The following is a 23,990-nucleotide window of genomic DNA, read 5'->3' as shown; positions in this document are numbered from 1 at the left end:
AGCCTGAACTTCCAGCTTTCAGGTGCTGCTGTGCATTTGCCTGCTGGCCTGAAAACTAGCAGACACGTCTCCGTTCCAAAGAAAGATACTGGTAGACTAATCAACTTGCTCTTAACTTCCCCCCCCCCTTTTCTTTTCTTAAAAAGGAGAAGACTGAAGTCCTTGGCTGTTTTGTTCAAAATAAGACTTTACTTCCAGTCTTAAATATATTGCAGCTCTTTTTCAAATGTTCTCCACTCTCTCTAACTCTTTCTTAAAACGCTGTCCTAAAAGTGGGATACAAACGCAGCTGCACAATGGTAAAATCATCTCTTTAATCTCCCTTGATACTGTCTAACTTATGTTCAAAATTCACAGAGCTCTTTTGACACAGTGGTGCCGCAACAAGGCGCCCATTCATCTGACTGTCTACAGAGCCACTAGCTGATAACGTCACCCTCTTCCCCGTGGAGTCCTTTAATCCAAGGAGGATGGACACCACTCTCTAGCCCTAGATGGAGGGTTCTAAGATTGCCCCAGCTGTTACTGGCCCCCAGCTTACTAAGCAGCCCAGATGCCTCTGCTCTCATCACCCAATCCTCTTCATCGTTAGCAACTTCTCCAACTTCAGTCATGGGCAAACCTCAACGGTGATCAGTTGTGTTTTCCTTCAGATCTTTGCTAACACTATTAAACAATCACTATAGGACCACACACAGCACCCGCCTGGTATCCGCTCGCATGACTAAGCCCTGGTTAGCTAGTTTTTACATCTCTCTATTGTGTGATTCCAGTTTCTTAATGAAACTTTTAGCGCCAAATGAAGTGCCTTGAAGAATTTAAATACACAACATCAGCACATGACTGTAGCAACCAAACTTGTAACCTTATTAAAAGAAAAGATAAGGTTGGTGTGACCATCTCTATTCCCATAAAGCTACGGATATTGGTTTCAATTACACTCCCTTTAAATTCCTAAGCAAGTCCCATATCAGCCTGTCATTTATTCTGGCTGTAATCAATACCTGAGCCAAGAGACCCCAGAATTACTGCGGTCATCCACTTGGGACTTTGAGTGTTAAGTGTTCTATAAACTTTCTTGCGGTCCTCGGCAACTCCCTTTGCTATTGCAAGAGAAACAGGATTCTTTAAAGGAAACACCCATCCCTTTTAACACCGTAACCAATGCTTTGAATTTTGCTCATAGAGCGATTGCTGGGGTTACCACCTTCAGATCTGAAAGTCAGCTGCCACAAAGCCACGACAGGGTAGGCAACTGTAGTGAACGAAGCTTTATTTTTCAACAGTTCAGACTTACTGGGCTGTCAGATATGGTAATGCACTTCGCACTGCGGGATATACAGCAGACTGTACAACTCCGTCTAGAAACCAACTACCTTTCCCAAGAGGAGTCATGGAATGTACCACTTACTTATTATCATTGTTTAGACTATCCGTCGGCTGCTGGTATTGCCCGTTCATTCTGCTCTCTTTACTGCAACACACACACACACAAAAATCCAGTCACTTAAAAGCAGTGGCTTCCCAAACCGAGGAAATAGGTTTTACATGACACAGCCTGTCTGCCAAATCCAGGGCCTCATTCAAAAGCCCGATGCTGCTTAGCAGCGGAGAAGGGCTGCTGATTAGGATGCTAAAGATGCTTTATTTGTTCTCACAGCAACGCTACATAAGAAACACCATTTCTCCTTCTGGTCAAGGCTTCACTGCTGCAAATACAGATCTGTTTACGTCAAATGTCCTATCCAAAAAGCTTAAAAAGGGGTTAAGCAAAGATTTGTATTTTAAACGTGGAAAAATAACTAATTACATCAATCCTTTATCCTGTGATGGGTCAATCATTCTGGCTCTGACTTGTAAATTCATTTTGTGTTTTGACAGCAGCAATAGGATTACGCTGTTGATTTCATAGCCGATGAAATTCAGATTACTGAGTTATGCCTGCTGATTATCCCATCTATATTCCATTATGCTCGATACCTTTCATCAGCAGAGCCTGTTCTACCCAGGGAGAATTCACCACAGAGGAACAGGGAAGTCTCAAAATCTCCAGAATATACTGGAATAAACCATATATTCTTAACATAACGCTATTTAACAGAGCTTTAGGGCTCTCCTTTCTCTCCTGGCAGAAGCATTGACTTTTCTTTTCTTTGGGAAGAGCAGGCGAAGCTTGAAATTACTAGTAAAATTTAAGCATCAAATAGAGTCCCTGTGTTAAGAGATGCCGTGTTTTGGGGCTTTCTGCATTGCTTTAGGTATAAATGAAATCTGAATATCCTCTTGTATATTTGAATGGAATACCTGACAAATACTCATTAATGAAGCTGATGAAATTCCTTTCATAAAGGTGTATTTATACAAATGTCATGTCTTTCACAAACCTGGGAGGTGGGAGAAGTCTTACTGTTTCTGTTTAAATACCAATTAGAAATACCTATTTTAAACTGGAGTATGTTTTTTCTTCTTGCAGCATTCTTAAACAGATGTTGAAGGTACAAAACAAAAAACCCCAGATTTGCATGCGTGCGGGAATAAAGAGGAAGGATTTTTATAACTTCAGAAATACTGGGTTAGGCATTAGGTTACGTCTCATCTGCCTAATTACAGAAGATGACTGGTGGGTGGGCACTTGGGTGATGGGACCAAAGCAGAGATTTGAAGGCATGATGGATCCGAGTCGATAAATTTAACATGCAACCAGAAACATAACGCACATGAATAAAAAAATTAAATAAATACAAAGCCTTTTCTGGCAACAAAACTCAACAGTTTATCTAAAAATTAGTTTAGAAAAGATGCACATTTCAAGGAGAAGCTTACAGCAGAAGTATCATTATACATACTGTTCTATAACCTTGATTCAAGGATGTTCCATGTTTCATGATGCACATGTACGAACTGGTAAACAGTTCTGTCCAGGTCTTTGGGGGATTTTGAACTTGGTACACACCTGGAAGCCATGAATGGTGTCATGTCCAGCTCCAGCGGAAATGAGACATACGTAGTGATCTTTCGCCTCAGTTTGGCTGAGTGTTCAAACCGCTGGAGACAAAGTGGAAGAATTTTTTTTTTTCTTTAGAGAAAGGCTAAGTTTTGTGTCTTTTTTAAATGTCCTAAGCTTAGGAACAGTAACATGAAAGCATATGAGCAGTCAATATCCAGGGACACCCCCAAATTTTTTCTACCAACTATCCGTGCTGGGAACCCCTGCGTAAATGCTAACACATTTCTACCAGGAAAATAAACGACAATTTGTGGGGGGAAAATACAGTATTAATTCGATTGTTTACCTTAATATCTATACATACAAACTTATTCCCAACTGACATTAAGAAAAAAAATAATACATTAAACAGAGAGAGCACACCCAGCCTTTACCCAAAGCAGTGTTCATTTGTACTATGCGCTGTTCAAACGCTTGGCTGCTGCCTACACTAGCACACAAAACTGGTGACAATGAGAGCTTGCCATCAGATTCACACACTTAATCCACCCATCCAATCATCTCAAGTGACAGGAGGCAAGCCTACACAGAAATACCAATTCAAATTAAGGCAAAAATGGAATATGATAATAAAAAAGCCTTGTCCCTCCACCAAAAGGAGCCTGCAATACCCACCATCCTCTCCTCATCTTCTCGATTGAACATTAAATGGAAACAGGAACAAATACCAGAAAGAGATGAATGAGTTTCTATTTAAAGGCAGCTTCTCCCTCCATTTCTCAGAAATTCTGCTCTATTTACACTTCAAGTTAATTATTTTCCAATTGTGGTGCCATAACAATTCCCTAGCAACAGATCCCGACGTGAAAAGCTGAGACTTCTGTAGTTCTTATCTTTTGTGTTTCTTTTTTGCTTGAACACATGAAGCAAAATTTGCATTTTGCATGGACAGGACGACATAATCACTTAGGAAAAGTAATTTATTTTCAAAAAGAAATATCTTCAATCATTCTGGGTAACACAAATACTGAACTGAGCGTCGGAAAGGGGTTGAGCACATTCACGTTGCCTAGCCCAAAGAACAGAATCTAGGTCTATCTTGCCAACTACTCTGCAATAATAAAATAAAATTAAAAACAAAACCAAGAGCCCAGCACCCCTAAAACTCCCCCCAAAAGCCAAGGAGCCAGCCAAGCACTCCCAAAACCTCAAGTCAGTCATGCAAGACCCATCTTCAGGAAGACCACAAACAGCCAAAGAAAAAAGGAATTTTGCTACTATCTCTTCCAGCCAGGCTAATATCTTCGGCATATCACACTGCCTATCGTCTAGGTTAATACTCAAGACGCAGCTGAAGAACTGCTGGGGTATGGGGGCGAACATCTGAAGGCTGATTGTCCCAAACAGTCTGAAAAGGCCTGTAAATTAAGAGGGAATTCTTTCCACCTGTAACACCTTTTTCCAGTAGAAAGCAGAATCAATCTTTTCTCACAAATACGGACCTTCCAATGGCATTCTGTTTTCATGTCAAGAACTCTGCATTTCATTAAGCACCTTTTGTACAAGCCAGATTTTGAAAATAAATTTTAAATTGCTGCTACGCCGGATATGGAGTTGCTATGTAATTTAACAATTCCAAACTACAATCACTTCTTGAATACAGCCCGTGACTTGCTCGGTGAGACCACAACACTGTAGTTACACAGATTATTAGATTTTCCAGTATGAACGCACTGACCTAGCTTAGAGGGCTACTGGAAAATAAACCAGAAAAACTGCCTCCATGCTACAGCAAAAGTTCAGCACGCGCTTTGCCATGACAGCTACAAGATAAAGGTCTAATTCCAACACTATTAAAGTTACCCAGGTGTTTTACCAAAGTTCAAAGCCTAGAAACCATGCAAGACTTGAACAACTGAACAAAGTCTCTGGAGCAAAAGGCTGGAACGTGTGTTCTTTCAAATTCACCATTCCCCAGTTGAAAAGAGAAGCAATACAAGCTTCATTCGTACACAGCGTACAGGCTGCTGTTTTAAAATTTGTTTCCAGTCACCATGTTGTAGGTAAAATGCTGTTTTTCTTCATGTAGCTTATGTGACATTAATTAGCATCACCATCAGATAGGTGGCTTCTTGAGACACTGGTCATGGTAAGAGCTGAGGCCAGTGATCGTCAGTTGCTGCCCAGCAATGAGAGGACTGTCATTCTGTCCCAGGAGACACTCAAGAACTTAGAGGTCCGCATCTGAAAAGCTCGCGCAGATCAAAGATGCAGCTAAATTACTACGGCGGCTGCTTCTACAAAGGCCTGTGGCATCACTTTTCCAGGACCCTTTGCCTCTTGCCACAGAATGACCTTCATCTTCTTGCGACAGCTGCCTGCTCTGCACCCCAGTCATACTCTTTATATTTAAGACATAAATTGTACAGCACTAAACTATCTGACATTATCTCCCATCATTGCACCTGACATAATCTGGATTGGAAGTGTTGAAAACTACGCCACAGTTGGGAAGATACAAGAAGCCTTCTCCGTTGCAATTGATAACTTTTTCATGCTTTTCCCTCAACACAGAGTTCCTCTGTGGCATTCTTCCACTAGCAGCGTCAGGTAAAATTTTTAGCACTCAGGATGAGTAAGTGTTACTGGAGATCGGTTTCTACGCTGGTTCAGGTATTGTACCACCTTCCATTTTGTTTCTAGATTCTGATGAGTTAGGTTCCCACAGACATACTGCAAAGCTGCACTACAGATAACGTAATACTATCTAAATAGGAAATCTAGCTGGGCACGCAAGCTGTTCTTTATATGAATTTATACTGTAAAAGATTAGTCGGTGAAACCCAGAAGATATGTCCAAGAATTTAGCTCATCCTCTCAGAGAGAATACGTGTCCTTTGCTCTGTCCGCCCCCTGTGAACTTACTTTGAGATGAAAACAGGCCACAATGGGTAACTTCTTCATAGTGAGTTGTTTGGTAGATTCCTGGTAGCTATGGCAACCACTACATTTGATTTTGGCACTGCTTCCTAGATGTTCTGGCCTTGTAAACCTGAAAAAAAATATTAAAAAGCAAAGGGATGCACAAAACAATCAGATGATTTTCCACACATACTGGAAACACTTATTTCACTTTTACTTGGGGGTCACTGGCACCACAAGAGACAGAGTTCATGGCTTTTAAGTGTCATTTTGGAAAAAACCCAACATCTACAATAATGTAAAGTGCTCTGGTTCAGATATCCAAATCTGACATTTATCGTTGCTGTACTTGGGAACACTGCACTGAAATGCATCAGTGTCTGAGAAAGAAGCAAAATGTTATTTCTTCTCCTACAACAGCACAGCTGATTTTCATACAGAAAGCAAAGATCTTTTGTTTTCAGAAGCAAAAACATTGGATATGGAAGTTCTGAAGCAAGATGACACGACTTCTGTGCTCAGCTGCACGCTAGTCTGCAGGACACTCTCCTAGCTTGTAGCCCTCCAGGGCTAGGATCAAAGCTCTGAGATGGAAAGGGCTGTAAACACAAAGTTCTCTTCAAAAATACAGATATCTTCCAAGAAAACCCAAGTGTTGACAACTAGAAAAATCTCTTTCAAAATTTTCAGACAGAAATGCTCAAGGGAGCTATAGGAAGAGACCATTACAGAACAGGGAGCTGCTTAGAGAAAATAAACTACCTCTGTGTTCTCACAACACACTAAAGCAAAATATCTCTCACTTTTTCAGAAACTGTCAGCACAGAAAAGGCTAGGAAGATGGACCGCTAAGTCTCTTCCTCCAAGTTTAGACTTCCACAGGGCAAATAAATCATCTCCCGGGGCTGCGTTACAACTACGATTTTTGAGATGAAATATTGTGAAATATTGGAATCTAATGCTCTACCCCCTTGCTAATTTTTGGTAAACACCTAGACCCATCTTCTTTATCCATCAAGAGTTCAACTTCTTTCCAAAATCCGTAATTTTTGAGGCTATCTTCGAACCTGTATGTTTCTCCTTCCCTATCATCACCTCTCTCTGATTCTACTAATCCCCAAATTGAAGAAAAACAAAATTCGACCAGTTTTGCCTCTTGCTGCATTCCTGCATCAGCACTTTCTCATTTGTATTAGTTCCCTTGTTTTCTTAAAATTATTGATCTTAAAAGTATCAAGAAGGTTAGTAATCAGATGTCAGAGGCTATGAATTTTTATTTCAAGAGGATTAGCTTTGCCCCAGTCTACAGATAACCTCTTCCTCAGATATCTTCATTTGCCACACGACAGTGACTGTCAGATCTGCTAAAAGATCCAAGTTAACTGCATATGAAGCCATAACATTCTCTCCAGTTACCCGTTTCCAAGATGCCTAAGTTTCCTGCTCAAAATTATCTTTTCTTTTTGAAAGCTCCTTTCCTTTAATTCTTAACGCCATCCCCGCAACCAAGCTGGCGGTAGCTGACCTTCAGCTCTGCTTAGAGCAAAATCAGCTTCATACTTGCTGTTACCATTTAGACAAATATTAAATGCATCGTGAACTCTTTTTATGCGCTTGCTTAGCTGACAGAACCAAGAACATGGAGGCAGACACTAGTGGTTTCAATCATTTAAAAGCACATTGCCTGGCAGCAGCCAATGTAAAATTTGTTTTCTTTTTGCATTGCGTGGCAACTGGTTTTGATTGCTTATTGTTAGGCCTTCTGTTGCTCTGAGCCTTCTCTGCCTTCTCACTTTCTCTTATGCAAAACAAGTAAAACGTGTATTAGAATGCTATTTGGGGATAATGCCGTGACAAAGCATCACTTACTCCCATTGTTCAGTGCCACCTGGAGAACAGAATGAAGCCAAACGCTTTTTACCCCACCAAAATTGTATTTGTCTCATGTCATACCTTCGCAAGCAGTCTGTGAGAGTGGTGGTGCCCGATACATGGCTTTCCCCATTTACGACACTGCCATCACTCCCCGGACTCAGTGGCCAGAACGGGGTAGAGGAGCCTGGCAAATCCAAACTGATGTCCCAAAATGGGTCTATCGTTGTGGAAACGCCACTATGAAAAAGAAAGCAGTTTTAACACATGTTTAAAGGAAGTAAAATTAAGTTTCTCCCACTTTAGGGTGAACACCAGATACTTACTTTTAAGAACTACGGGATCTACATCACCCCTAGAGGGCACTCAAAGATGACAGAAAATACAGTTGCTCCACAGTGTTTTCCCAAATATTCAAAAGCCATATGTTTTAGGAAATGTATGTGCTGTGATGTACTAAATGCAAAATAGACGCATTTAACACATTCTCCCACTCACTGGAGCCCTGTGACTCGAAGGGAACAAGCAGGGTTACTCAGAGATCGGCAGTGGATATACCACTGACCAGTATAAACCAGCCAACATCTATGACGACAGCTACGCACAATCCAACTAGTCTAGAAGCATGGGCCTCTGGTCAAGACTGTGTTTAAGGCTACTTCAATAAAGAGAGAGACAAATATTTTTTGCTAGACAGTAGTGCACTGAATTAAGCTTTGCAGTTCATAGTAGCATCTCTCAGAGCATTTGGAATTTGAGGGGCCAAAGAATAAACACATCAAGCAGCAGCGTATGTTCTCGATCAGATTTCTCTACAACACAGCTGAAGACAAGCCAACAGCTAGACTATAGAAAAAGCTTCTTAAAGTATTAGCTTGTATTAACTCAAATCTTTTCTTCCAGTATTTATATTTTTAAGGGAAGTCCAGAACTTCAAGGTTCTAAGCTCCTAGTTCGGAAGCATTTTCTGTTAGTACTCATTATGCTTATTTTTGAGTTCTCTCTTCCTCTAAAACTAGTGTCTTTCCCTCTGTGCTCTCATTAAGCCTACAATATTCTGCCTTCTCTCCAGCTTCATTTGTGCAAGAGTTGTCAATTTTCAAAAGGAAACTTCTTTTGTTACAGTTTTATCAATGCTAATATTGTGTCACAACACATCAAGCTTTTTATTATCATATAAGGATTCTGTGGCTCTATGAGGCAAAGAACAAAATTTCATCCGTTTTCCTTACAGTAAATCTTTTGCAAATCTCTCCAGGAAACTGAGAATAAAAGCGGATTCAAACAAGCAGAGCACAACAGTCCATCTGCAGGACAGCGTGCGTAATTATAAAGAATGCGAGACAGAACAAAAAACAAGAACTCTGACTTCTGCACTATGGCAACACCAAACACCCTGAAAGAGAAGTCAACTTGCTCCAGTACACAGAGCAGAACAACAAGTACGTTTTTCCTTACTCTTGTAAAACATTCACTTGCTGGTATCTGAGATTTTATTATCAGCCTCTTTGAAACCTCTCCTGATGATACATGAGGCTCCTAACTGAAGGAAAGTAGGGTTGCGTATCCGAATTTTCTTCAAATGTAGTGGCAATTCCATGCTTTCAAAACCAAAGAGATCGTGGAAGTCTTTTCCTTGTGAACTTGGAAAAGAACAATCCTTTACAGACTAGTAAAAATTTCTATGGACTTAAAGAAAATTTTTATCGACTTCATGTCCATAAGCCTGTGGTACTTTTCAGGTAGCTTTTTTTGGTATGTCTTAATATATGCCAGTTAACTAGGAATTGATTGCACCTAGCTGATGCCGTATTTAAACTGTTCTTGTCTTGCTGGCATTTTGCTGGTATTTTATCGGTATTCAAGAAAGAAAAGATTCAGTATACGCTGTTGTTCTGGGGGGTCTACAGCTTCGAGTCAAGAGTTAGGAATTAACAGAAGTTCGGAGAATTAGAAAAAGAGTACTTACTGGCAGACTTGACAGGTAACATCAGACTGCAGTCCGCCTGTGAAGATTTGGTCTATGATGCAGTTACAGTGGTTGGGGTTGTTGGCCTTCTTCCCATTGTCATCACCTGGAGGAACGCAAACACAGACTCAGAAGTCAAAAATCCTCCTAGGGAACAGTGCTTTGTCTTGGACTATGTCTCCAGTAACTCCTTACAACACAAACTTATAAACATCCTGCATGCTCACATAGACAACATGGAACCCTGAAAATGTGATTAAAGAAAACCAAGGAAACAAGAAGAGAACTCCTAGCAAAATACAGACTATAATCAGAAGGTTAACTCCTGCAGAGGCGAAGCTTTAAGCCGTATCAGCTGTCAGCCAACCCCTTTTTTCAGGGTATAGCCCTATCTCCCTTTACAGAGATTTGCTTTGCCCTATCTGGTGTAAAATCAGCTCCTAAGATGAAGGAGTTGCCAAGGTGGTTCATGAAGAAGACCATTGAAACTTCACTTAGAGGGCCACCGTGCACCATTTGCATCTAAACAAATGGCCAGCTCTTTACCACAGAAGCACTAATTTCTGCTTAGGCAGAGCATTCGATAGCACGTTACTTCCCCAAACGAACACAGAGGAGAAGCCGTCAGCAGATGCTGCTTTTTAATTCTACCCCAGTCAACTTCTCAGAGTAGTGAGGGGAGATTTAGGACCCGTTAACCTCCAGCCTGCTCCCTGCGTCCCGTCCTTTCAACATAAACGTGTACTTTCCATTCAAGTTTTCACCAGTGAGAAAATGAAAGATGTCCTTATCTGAAGTGGGCAGATAAGTGCCGTGTCTTCCTCCAGCTTCTTCAGAGACACCACAATCCTCTAAGTTCCCAAGGGGCACAATGAACGCATACCCATCTTTTAGGCGTTATGAACTGTCACTGCAGGTCTCGGGAGCACGGCAATTCATTTTTATGATTTGAGTGCTGTGATTAGGCCAGTTCAGCTTTCTTAGACTAACCAGACCATTAAATAGCCAAAAATTTCTCGGCACAGTTCACAGCTTTAAAGCACGCTCCTTCCACTCCCCATAGGTGAGCCAGGAGTGAGACACTTTTTCTTTGCTTTCCAAGACTGTATTGCTTATTCCTCCTGGGCAGGACAGATGCAATCGGGTTTGCTTGATAAACAGAGAGGCACACACAAACTATATCACGGCACCAGCTAATTATTTTGTAATTGTAAAGTACATCTTAAGATGTCTTCCAACCTCCTACAACACAAACTGCTAAGACAGAATCAAGTTTTGCCAGATTTCCTAGTATCTTTAACTTACTAGGAGGTATTTCAGTTTCAGAAATCAAATACCAAGTTGCTGAGTCCTCAAATCAGAGCTATTCCTCAAAAATAATTAATTTCTAGTCAAGCATGTAAAAAAAACACCGAAAGAAACCAAAAGCATAGGGCAAAAACCCACCACTTTTCTTATGTCTAAGGCTGGAGTCTTCTTCCCGCAGAAGGGAATGAGATTTTTTTTTTTTTCCCCCCAATGAAGTTTGTTGGAAAATATTATGTAAACCGACAAAGGTTCCACCCGATACTAAGCGTGGAAAAGCAGACATAGGTGATACCTACTGAGCTGCAATGGGCCACTTCAGTTAATGAGATCCTAAATGCCTCAGAACAGCTCTCACTCCGCTGCCCGCTTTAGAAACTCCTGTTTCAATTGTCAAGAAAAGCATACTGTTTCCTTAAAAAGGCTCTTGAACAAAACGCTCTAAAATTAGCTTTCAAATGTACAAGGTTCAAGTCGGGGGTTATCAGACCCGGTCTCAGGCATTTCTTGATGGGAATTTCAGCTAAATCTTACTGAACTTATGATCTTTTTAAGGTCTCAATTATGCTAAGCTAATGAACAGAGCATACAGTAGAGAGACTGTACAAGACACTCTTCACCTTTAGAAAAAGATCACTTATAAGCTTTAAAGACTACATGTGGATTTTCAAAATGGTTTTTGTCCTTTTTTTTTTTTTAAATGGTTTTTATCCTTGTTTTTAAAACTACGCTTTTTCTTTTTAAAGAAACAACACGCAACTGCCACATCCTTGTAATCTCACCATTTCATACATTATCTCCCTGTTTTGTTTCAAGGGGGCAGAAGCAGAGAAGCAGTGTCTAGAGATTGTCACTGGACCACAGGTAACGTCCCCGTCGGACACCTTTAACAGCCAGCCATCTCCGCCCACGGGAGAGAACCAACGCTCCCTTTTCAATTATACAACTCAATTAGGATCAGTGACGAGAGGGTCTCCAAAGAATATCCTGCGAGCTTGTTCCCAGCAAAACAGAAGGGCATTACCCACTCAACGTTATTTCCCATGACATTTGGTTGGAGAGGAGGGGGGGGGGCGGGGAAAGAAGTAAGATTACCACCTACTCACAGTTGTCAATGTGTAACAGATGCTGAGAGGAGGTATATTATGCAGCTGACAACTAGAAGCTGCGAGATTGTTGTGCTTAAGTTAAGGTTCCCTTCAACATTTCTGTCTCACAAAGCAGGTTTTAGTCTCCTACATTTTGTTCTCCAAGCTGGACATAATTCCTACTAGGGAAATCAGCAGCTTCTTGTAAGAGAATGGTCAGCACAAGACTAAAACCAGATTTGAAAATACATGAATGTATACACTAATGTAATTATGGGAATGGCAGAAAGTTTGGATTCAAATTAAGTGCGAGTCTTTAAAAAAAAAAACAACCAACACAGAAGATACTACTGCATCGGTGCAATAACGAAGCATATTAACTTGTGTTCAAATATATATGCATTCAATATAGTAAAAGTAAATCATAAGTAACAACTGTAAGAATAGCTATACTTTTTAACATTGCTTTTGGTTTTGAAATAAAATAAACACATTTTGCCTCCAACTTCCAGTATGTAGAGAGAATGAGAATTCCAAATGAGAAAAAGGAATTAAAGGAATTAAAAAATTGCCAGATTTTAAAAGCGGCATTTATCAAAATAAGACATTAATGTTGACTTTTCTGCTTTCCTTTGGCTCCCAGTGTTGTGAACACGTGCCTGCTATTCGTTATGACGAAGCAGCGTACACATAAGTTTATACGGAGCGTAGCAGATGACATGTTTCACAAGCATATGCTTTACCAGTTCCTAAGAATACCATGCAGAACTGACAGAGCAGGGTAGTGGTTTACTCCCAAATCTCAGCACAGCATTCTTTTTCTGTCATGATACCTAGCACCAGGCTTCAAATTAGCTTTGTAGCAGACCTTGTTAAAGATGAATGCAAAATGCTTCATGAAAACCAGACAAATGAGGAATAATCAGCTTTAAAGTACTATGCTTCCTTTGTTAGACAACTGAATGACATTGGCTGAGTAACGTTTGGGATACAAATATAGGATTACTTCAATTTCTCTGTCTTGCTTTTTGAACCTTTGTGTACAAACACGCATCTCTGCTTGACTGTTGCTGCTCTTGCAATAAAAGAAAAATTAAAATACAGCCAGTGATTTCCCTGGGCTGAACATTAACTTTTGAATTGCAGCCTTGCTCCATATAAGAAAATAACAAGTTTGAATATGTCTGAAAGAAATCTAGTAAACTACAAAGTATTTGGATGACTGGAACCTTAACCCTCATGAGAGTTTGCAGAATTAGAACCCTGAATTTCTTCCACAGCACTGATAATTAAGATGTATTTGTCGTGTTGACTAGAAGCTGACCTAATGCTTTACAGACTGGGCAGAAATACCCATTATTTACATTCCTCTAAGAAACAAAGAGCCCTAGAACTCCTGAAGGATCCCACACAAAGAGCAGAGTATACTTTTCTACTTGTTTTTCACAGAGGAATCCCAGAAAATATGCAAGAAGCAACGGATCAATGTGTGATCACCATCATCTTCTATGATCCAAACACATTCAGAGACTGAAAAAACAAAGTTGCCGTGTATTTTAAAGATCAAAGGCAATACATGCCAACATCCAGGTGAATGGTTAGACTTTAATAGAAAGAAGGTGGCCGTTACCTACACAGCCAGGCTGTTCACGGCATTACTCTGGGGAAGAAGCATGGTGTTTATGGCACTACTCTGGCAAAGAAGCTAATATCTGAGGCAGAGTAATATCTGACGGAGAGCGAGCTGTGAACCTCATTTGGAAGCTTTTGTGGTGAGAAGGACCACAAATGCCAAGGTACCAGAAACACTGCAGAACTCCGAGCGCTATCAAACCAGCGAGAGACCGGAATAGCATGAAACGCAGGTACAGCTTTAAATGTCATTTATAGGAGCAGCGCGGGGAAAAGCATTCAGATTCAAGAAAGTTCTCGCTTTTTTAGTTGGTGCACACTTTGGGTGAATGGTAGAGCAAGAGGAATAACTAATAGCTAAGCCTTTTTTTTTTTTTTTCCCCTCCACCATAATGCTACTTTGCAGTTAGTCCATCCCTCTCCAGCAGTTGGAATGAAGCACATGCATGACAGGCTCGATTTCTTTTTATTCAGAAGCATTTTATGTTAGTGCAGCAGCAGAGAGGAGCCCTGTTAAGTGTCCAGAGTACGCCCTGCACAGATGCCACGGCTCAACACAGCAGTGCCAGCAGGAGGAGAGCTATAACTCTGAGACACGGTGATCACACAGGTATCCTGGGCTTCCCAAACTTCACAGATGCCACTAAAAGTATATATTCAACCAGCATTTACAACGACTAAACAACTACCTGGGCCAGCCCCTATGAGAATCTCAGGGCCGTTGATTTTATGCTTTTATGATGGCGTATTACAAAACTTATCTTTAAATGCCCATCAAAACAATCTACTTTTCCTAATTTAGGCAACGCCAGATATCAATACCGAGCATTCACAGCCTGCTCGGACTTGCGTTACAACACTCCCTAGAAAGCAGAGTAAATGGAATGGAAAAGGGATAAATTACCAGTGTCAGCCAAACAAATATCACTGGATATTTATATAGTTCTTAACATAAGGAATGCTTTTGTTTACTTTGGTGCCTGAAGCCTTGGTGATCATCAATAACATCCAAAAGCTAGGGCCTTTGGACAAAACTTTTCCCTATACTTTATTTTACTTCATCGTGTATTAATTCTAAACTCGATTACTATTGACTGGAAGCTTTAAAAGCGTTTTTGATTCAGTAAAATAAATATTTAATACTTGCAAGGGAGATATTATTTGCTTATTGTAGCTTCAGGATGTATTCTCACTATTAGTAATAATGTTTTTACATGTGTATACCTGTATGTGTGTGTCTGTGTGCACGCACAAGTATGTAAGTGGGAAAACTTTCTCATTACATAGCAAACTAGTTCATTCCAAAAGCGGTTTATCACAACCATACTTGAAATTCTGGTTCAGATAAACTGGTTTGGTTCCCACACAACTGCTCAACCGCTTCTTTTAAATTACCTTGATGTGGAATAGATTATTTACCGTAGTTTAATAAAAGTCCATTTGTTCAGAAACAGAGATTTAAAGACCTAGGTGCACAGATGTCAGGGATCTAGAGCTAATGCCTTCCCACTAGTAGCACTGTAACAGCTTAATTGTGTCCATGCAAGTAGCTCAAACTTAAGGATGTCCATTAAATAACTGAATTTCAGTCCTTGTACTGATTTGCCACAAGTCAAAAAAGCTCAGTACCAAGGGCGCAAAAACCCTCAATTCAATTCAAACTGGCTGAAACCATTATGAAACTTGGTATCAATTCAGAAGTCTGCGTTTTCAACACATCTGTGATATCCACCCAGTAGTAAAAGAATCCACACGTGTACACACACTCTTTCCAAAGTTTCCAACATATAATTCTTTCTAAGTTTTAGGACAAATCCCAGTTCCATTTTCATTCAGGCTGCAGAGGCCAAATAGAACCAACAATAAAGAAACCGTTGAGAAAGCTTGATTGCGTTGGCAATTCCAGAAGATACGTAAGATAGACTCTCCATTTAAAGCCAAACCACACTTTAATAAATAAGTAAAACTTTTCAGATTCTTTATCAGTCTGAAAAGAGTGCAGGGACCTTTATTGTTGCAAGTTTCTTCTTTACAATCCTGAGAAGAGACTGCTACTCCTTCATGAACGAATCGGGAAGCAGAGAAGAAGTACGAACACCATTTTATATCAAAGATGATGAAAAAGCTTCAAGATTTGTTACATCGGTGGTTCGGAAACTTTACGGGAACCATGAAGAATTTCTGTTCACAGCTGAGTTTATTCAGTGTGAAGAAGCGAGAGGTCAGTATTTGGGTAGACTCTATTCCTTACGGTACTTCAGCACTGGTTTCATTAGGCTTATTGAATTTCAGTTAGCGATTGTCAAATGACAGATATTAGTAATTACAAAAGGACTGCTCTCCTTTCCTTAGAAGTACCCTTTTTGGAGAAGACTCTTTTGGAGGACACCTATTATGGATCTGAACAAGCACATCTGCTACCATGTGAGGCTATCTCAAAGATAAAAGCAAGACTTCAAACTATTTCAAAGCAGCCCTCCCTTTGATAGTCCTGTGATAAGCCAAACAACTAATCTCTGAGTGCTTTTTCTAAGAGCACTAGAGGAAAGTTGAGTGCTTTAAAGCTTATTTTTAGTGACCAGGGATTTTTGTTTGTTTTGCTAGTATCAACCCTAGTATTTTTCCCCAACAAGAATAGCAAAAATTTCTGTGTTTAAGTGAATCAAGCTAGAACAAACATTGACAGATTGGGAAATTTTCAGTTCAGATTTAGTTCAGTCAACTAACATGAAATACATAATTTTCTATCATATTACCAAATCAATTCAAGACTTACATACTTCATCTCTAAAAGCACGTCACTGAATATTTTTACCATATTGTAGAATTCCACATTTTTATATACAGACTAATAAGAGATACTAAAACCAAATTATTTTTTTTTTCTTATTCACATTTCTGTAAGCAATTGGGCATCATAAATACAGCAGAATAATATTTAAGCAGAACAGCCATAGCTTCCCCTATGTTATTTTCACCAGTCCCATGACACACTGAGTAAGAGTTCTAACAACCTCAAGTATAAATAGAATTAAAATGGCAATTTAAAAGAAAAGACAGTGACTCACAGCCAATAAGAGAAGAACACGATGGTGATTCAAATCAATGTACAGGCTTGTCTGCTTCTAACTCTAGGTAATTTCTGACAGTGGGAATGGTTTATTTCTTTATAAATCTTTTCCTTTAAGTCTACCAAACATTTTAAAAGGAATTTGCTAAGACTGCTGTACCGAAAGACACTCCGCTTGATTCAAAATGAGATTTTTCTACCTCCTTTTGATCCAATATTCCTTGTTGGTTGAAGACTGGGTGCAAGCCTTACCTTTGCAGTGTCTGTGTAGCACATCTAATGCAGCAATGAGGAACTCGTGTGCATCTTGTTGCTCGTACCCTGCTAAATGCCGTGCATGAGTCCATACCAGGTGCAATAACCTATATGGAATGTGAGGAGATCGGTGCCCAGAGTAAAACTGCTCAAAGCAAAGAGAAGGACATGACTGTTAACAAGTTACACAGCCTCAGTGCATTTCATTATTAAAAACTTAAATGAGTGCAATTTGTCAAATAAATTTAAACCATTTAATTCTGATGGCCTCAATAATAAAATACAGAAACAGCTTTTTATCACATAATATAGAAGAAGTGATCTCAGAACTGAGCACCTCAGTTTTCTCCCTTGAAATTCCTTCATTTTGATGGATTAAGGTAAAATAAATAAACAAAGGGGAAGGGGGGAACAATACTCAAAAAGTCCTTACTGATACGACTGGTTTTTATTAAAATAACCTGAGGGGGAAAAAAAAAAATCCTACATTTGAAAGAGCTCAGCAATTTCATTCACAAATTACATGCCCCCCCCCAAAATCAGGACAAACAGTGAAGATGAGGATATCAGATGCTAAGTGCCATCCAGCCCCTGAACCAAGCCACGGCAACTCTCCGCACCCAGTGGCTGTGCATGGTCCCACCTTACCGATAAACTTCCAAGCAGGATAGCAGCCTCATTGGGCTTTTACTGTATCACTACAGCAGGGCAAGGCTTTAGAAACAACTTTATTCAGCCCAGCTGTCCGCAGAGCTGAAGATACACTTCATTCACCCGTCCCAGCGTCAGCTGCACGTCACCGCTCCTGCAGGGTGTCGCTGCCGGAGTTCTGGTCCTGGACCAGCTCCTGCATCTGCTTCTTAATCAGCTTCAGTCAAGATCTGATGAGCTGGCTATCGTAGCGACTGAAATTGCCCCAGGTGATTTTGCGAGAAGAGTATTAGAGGACACAGACGAATTATTCAGTCAGCAAAACTGTGATGTGAAACCCCACTGCGGAGCGGTGACACACAGCTGGGGAGGTAAAGCAGCGCAGAAGAGGAGGACAGATAACTACCTACAGAAATTCGTGCTGGGTTTTTTTGTTTGTTTGTTTTAAAAAATAAAAACCCGCCAGGTCCCACCTAAAAAACACCAAAAAAACCCCACAACACCCCCCCAGCACTAAGGGTCTGTATTTCCCCAGGTCGGGGTTCAGCTCCTTCCTTTCCCCTCTCCATTTCCATCCGAGTGCTATCGCTGCAACTCTTCTACTTTTATCTTCCCAGGTCCTCGCTGCTGCTGCTGCCAGCCCTGGCACTGGGTCTGAGACTAAAGCTCACAGTCCCCTCTCCGGCACGCCGGCTTCTGTGTCTACTCCCAAGCCACCGCACCACGGCTCCCCTTCCAAAAGCAAAGCAGAGATGCTTGTGGTGTCCCTGCAGGGAGCCAGAAAAGGCCCAAAACTGTTTATGCCCTTGGGCTTCAGGTTGTATTTAACGGACTAACATTTTATTTCTAGTAAGTGAAAATTTCTAAGTCATTTTGCCTTCCCCAACTTTTGGAAAAGGTTATTTGCCAGTAAAGGGTGCCTGCAAATCTATGATTATGCTTTGCCAAGATCCTATCAAATTGATAGCAGTTTATTTTCAGTTACTCTTCCCAAACAGAAGACAGTAAGCCGCACAGATCAAAACTAAGATTTAAAACCCCAGCGGTATAAAATTTCTCACTTTTAGCGGAAAAGCAGGCTTCCTTCCCCCAAATTTCTCCCTGCCCAGCCTCTGAGCATTTTACATCAGCGCAAGCACAGGCATTGTGCTACAAACCTGCCTAGATAAAACATACTGTATTTTAAGGGACAGGTAGGCAAAAGGCAGCATAACCTTCTCATCTAGTCCTCATATTTGCAGGGTTTTCTAAATGGTTTCAGTGCATTTCCATGCGAAGAAATTTCTTTACTGCAAGCTCCGCTTTTTCCAAACAAGAAGATATACCTCTGCGGCCAAACACCACAAAATGCTTCTATAAATAAAAAGATCAATAGTTAACTCTGATGCCAACAAGAATGACACCAAGGGACTGGAGCAGTAGTATGGTAATTGAAATCTGCTGACGCAGCTGCTGCTCAACATAATTCAGGGAACTGCAGCAATAAAACTTCTCTCTTCTGTCACTCCTTACAATTAGTCCCAGAGCTCTCCGGTCATTTTATCCAACAGCACTCTCTGTAATTACTCCACTGCAGACACCAGACCTGCCAGCAGATTTTACATTCTCCAGTGCTTCATGAGGATTAGAAGAATCTAACAAGAAGCTTTATCAAATTATTAGCTATTATCACACAGAAACTAGACACACACCTAGTAAGAACGCTAGTGAATATACGTGGGGGTAGGGGAAAGCTTCACTATTCTAATAAATCAAAAATGAAACAAAAGAGCACATTCAGTAGCAATATTTAACTGGAATGTACAAAACGGCCATCCCATCTCTGCCATTTCCTTGTTGCTGGGAAGAGCAGCCTGTCAGAGCTGTGCCAATCCACAAAAAGGAAAAGACAGTCCATGTAAAGTCTTATTCAATCACTATTATACAAACCTTTTCATTAAAGTGTATAAATATAAATAATGATGTATTTGCAAGTCACCTTTTAAAACAGTTCAACAGCACGATTCTTCCAAACACAGTTTAAAACAATTTTTGTTTAAATTTGTTAAATTTGTTTTCAATTCAGCAGTATCAGTTGTTTATACCAGAGAGAACTAGTTCAAGCAATCTGAAAATGGTTGGTAATACGCTCTTTAATTGCTGTTGCAGGACAAAAAAAAAGGGGAAAAACCAAACCAGGATTCAAAGCCTCCATTCTCATACACAACCCAAATAACAGTAACTTTATTTTTTTGCGCTTAAAACATTTGCTCTTGGAGTCTAAAAGAAAGAATCTACAGGGGATTTAGAGAATTCTAGGCTTTGTATTTTGCATTATTGTTACCAAAAATATACCAGTCAGGTTTAAAAAAAAAAAAAAATAAACCAAAACACCACCACACACATCTGTACTTCTTTCTATTCCTCCTGCCAAAAGCACATGCATCGAAGTTTCCCAATTACGTGAACAGATACAGTCGATCTATCCTGCATATGTACCAACTAAACAGTCTCGGAGCTTTGTAATCAAGAACTTATAGGCATAAATCCTACAGCAGGCTCCAGTCCAACTTGAGAAGCCAAAACCTCCTCTTTGAGAATTGGTTCTCAATTAAGACTTTAAACGTTCTGAAAATATACAATGGATAAAGGGAGTGGGTAATGCAGAAGAACAGAACACCTACTGGAGGTTTCCCAACAAAGCGCAATGGTTCAAAGAGTCAGAAAAACCATTTTGCCTGCACACGCTCTGTATGTTTTATACTTATTTCAGAGAAGAGATTTTACTAATTGGCAAAACTGCATTTTCCATTATAAAAATGCAAGGCCTCTGTCTACGTAAAGAGCCTTAACTACTTTTTCTCCCTTGTACCTTTGTTGTAACTTATTTTATACATAAGCCATTTCAACAGTGTACCATCTTGAGATATCAAAGCCATAAATCATCTCCTCTTTCCTCTCTGTCCTCACTTCTCAACTCTCCACGTAGTTGTCCTGTGCACTTTGATAGGCTCATGAGGATGAGTAACGATGGGGATAAAGGCGGCTTTGTTCTTTACATCTCTGAGCGGATGCGCTGCGTTCTGCTCTATTCCCAGGTATTCTTGCTATTCCAGTCACAGAGTACACCGAGATACAGACCCACCAATCCTACCTCCCTGAAGGGTCACTCTGTGAATCATTTCTATAAACCATAGGGGGTGTGGACCATCTTGAAATTAATTTTCATTAGTGAGGCAAAACTAAAACACAAATACCAGTAGGTAAAAAGTAGCGCACAAACCCTTTCAGCCAAAAGGCTCAATGAACGGATTCTGTGTGTTCTATCTTCCCTCCATCCAGTTTCACCACTATCTGTTATTCCCAAATCCTTTTCATTCCTTTTCTTATGCAGTGTAATTCATGTCATGATTCTATTGAGAAATAGGTTTCAAGCAGCACAAATGAGAAGGTTAATTGATGCAGTCAGATATTTTTAAAACAGAGATTCAATGCTTGGCATATTCGCAAGAAAAGCTACCAGGGGAAAAAGAAAAAAAACAACAAACCCCCCCCCCCCAACCCTCAGTTCTGAGAACCATCTGACACTCATTACTCACCATCAACCTACTTCAAGGTAGAACTTTGTAGCTTCCTATTTATCACAGAGAAATCACACGACCTATGTAACTAAAGGATCATAAACAAAGAAAAGGGACAAGTGTTTTCTGTTTAAGAAAAAAAATAGCAAAGCCTGCTTATTTAGGTATAGTAACTTCCATTTAATGTTCAAACCAGCCTCTTTTTCTCCTGGAGAGTTCTTCCTGGCATGCATTCACCAGATCCCCTGGCATTCCATTTGTCTAAGATCACACCTTCAGAAAAGAAGGGTGGAGGGCAGATGAAGTTAATAACCCTTGCCCTGATCGTTTGTCACTGGGTAAGATGCCTTGGGATAACTACATCAGTTAATCCCGGTGGGAAAGCTATGTAAAAACAAGATAGAACCTGAACCGAAGTTTCCCCGGTAATTCAATTACAAAGGAATTCTTAACCATAGCACTGAAATCTCCGCTGGTTGGCTTTCCTTCATTCAGACCTCATCTCTGCAAAAACAGCGTAGGAATCTTCATCAGAACCCCTGCTTACAGTTGGGACATGAAAGCTAAGCAGTCTGCTCCAAAAATGCGAGACTTTGGTTTTAATTCTGAATGTAGAGAAATTCAAAGTCACTGGGAAAAAGAATTTTACAGTGAGTGCTGACAGAGCTATACACATAACACGGTATTTACTGCTTGCAAGTTAAAATATACCGAGTTGGTTACCGACGCTACAGTTTTGCTTGCGGAGGACTAAGCTCTAGTTTTTCTTCAAGTTGGTTGAGTCACTTTCTGCTGTCCTCCCACAGCACAGAGCTGCAGTATTTCAACCTGAAATAAGGACAGAGACTACCGTACTGCTGCCTTCACAGCCTCATCTCACAGATACGGCTCTTCCCTCATTCACAAACCCTCGTGTTGCAGAACATTAATTATTAGAACTAATGCAAGCGTAGGCATGAATTTTGATTAGGGAAAATGAAGGCTGACGTTCCCAAAGTTGTGTGTGAAATTAAACTTGGTTACAACTGAAACTAATGCGAATGCTGCGTTTAAGCCCCATTTTGGCTAACAGCCCGGTCTTTGTTACATGCTTGTTTCACATAGTCTAGCAAGAGGCATCCTAGGCCATCAACAGGGCTCCACATACAAAAATGGAAGTAAAAATCATTACCTAGACAGTCTTGATCTTCCCTCCAGCCCCTCAAGCTGTAACGTAATACTCATTTCCCCTTTCCCAAGGGGTTTTTTTAAAAATGCATGTGTGTAAACAGCATGTGGTGATATTAATCAGAATGAGACTTTATACCCCAACTTGATGAAAGGATATCAAGATTATAATAGTACCTTTTTTTAAAAAAAAATAAACAAATAGGTTTCTATATTAACAGTGTACAGAAACTGTTATTTCTATACCATGACGGATTTTTTTAATCGAGGCAGAGTGGTATTTCCCCATTTAACTGCACATCTGGTTTCAATAATCCTGCAGCTGCTACCTATTGGTATGCCTGCCTATTGTTTTTACCTCCCTTCCTGATAGACCCAGGAATAATTGAAAAATAAATCAAAAAAATAAGAAGTATAACATATAGCTAATGACTGATCAACAGCATGGAAAGTTGCTAAATAACACACATGCTGAGCAGAAAACAACTTTGTACTGGAATGGCTGAGGGGGACTTTGCCTTCCATGTATGTTTAACTCACCTGCAATGACCAAAATGAATCACCTCTGGTGAAAAAGGCACAGAAGTAAAATCAAATTGAAAATCACAAGATAAAGGTAAAGCTATTTGAGGTTGGTCTCAGTTTGAATGAAATTCCATGACAGCATATACACAAGACACGCTGTGCGTACAGACACCTCCAGCTATCTCAAACGTTCTGTGGCACCATGGTCTATTGCCTTTTTTTTTTTTTTTAACCACCTCTGATTTTTGGTGGCGTTCCCCTCTCCGCCAGTTACCAAGAAAGCAGATCTATCACTAAGGGAAAGGCACAGCATTAGATTTGTTTGTTTGTTTTCAAAGACTCGCCTTAAAACTAGAAGCCCATGTCTAGCCATAATCCCAGATGTGGAACTAAGCTAGTTAATAAAGCTCTTTGACTATTAATTAAGGAAAAGACTGTGCTGTCTCATACAGCACAGACTAGACCTGCAAGAAAGGCACGCTGCAAAGCCACCTGAACGAGAAAGGGGAAGAAGAGCAGCTCGTACATGGAAGGCACACACTGTACCAACACATTCACTGTTCTACATCCTCCTGACCATTAATGGATTTCCACCTAAGAGACGCCTGCAAGGATGTTTCTGCCTGTTAGAAAGCACCGAATCAAGATCTTTAAAATATTTATGCAGGCCTACATAATGCAGTGCCTTAAACCACAAGGCTATACACTACTGCTTTATTCTCATCCCCATCATCACCCAAGAGCCTGTGACATATTTTCCAGTTACAACTTGCACCTTTAATTAAAGCACACATTCAGCTTTAAGACTAAAGACTTGCAGATCAGTCTCAGAAGAGCAGGCAGCACTGTAATTATTTCCAATACCAGCTTTGACTAAACAAGGGTGACTCAAGAATAGGACTTCTAAGGCCAACGGTTTCCTTTTCAGCAGTTGGGTATTTTTGACAGTAGGGTCTCACGCGATCTTCACCCCTCTGTTTTGCCACATCTTGAGGGGAAACATAATTTGCAACCCCTTTATATTTGC

General features: G+C 40.3%; 1 protein-coding gene across 2 annotated transcripts in view; it reads right to left on the bottom strand.

Moving 5' to 3' along the window:
• USP22 (ubiquitin specific peptidase 22) overlaps window positions 1-23,990 on the bottom strand; it is a 112,396-nt gene that overhangs the window by 3,138 nt on the left and 85,268 nt on the right. For both annotated transcript variants that reach the window (XM_074597340.1, XM_074597341.1), the window contains 6 exons: window positions 17,058-17,205; window positions 9,711-9,816; window positions 7,823-7,981; window positions 5,873-5,999; window positions 2,954-3,045; window positions 1,412-1,474 (listed from right to left, as the gene is read on the bottom strand). In XM_074597340.1, coding sequence (XP_074453441.1) covers window positions 1,412-1,474; window positions 2,954-3,045; window positions 5,873-5,999; window positions 7,823-7,981; window positions 9,711-9,816; window positions 17,058-17,205 — 695 coding nt within the window. The remainder of the gene's footprint in view (window positions 1-1,411; window positions 1,475-2,953; window positions 3,046-5,872; window positions 6,000-7,822; window positions 7,982-9,710; window positions 9,817-17,057; window positions 17,206-23,990) is intronic.

The sequence above is a fragment of the Larus michahellis genome, chromosome 8, assembly GCF_964199755.1.
Source record: "Larus michahellis chromosome 8, bLarMic1.1, whole genome shotgun sequence".
NCBI lineage: Eukaryota > Metazoa > Chordata > Aves > Charadriiformes > Laridae > Larus > Larus michahellis.
Note: the sequence above shows the minus strand (reverse complement) of the source record. Positions and strands in the feature narration are given on the sequence as shown.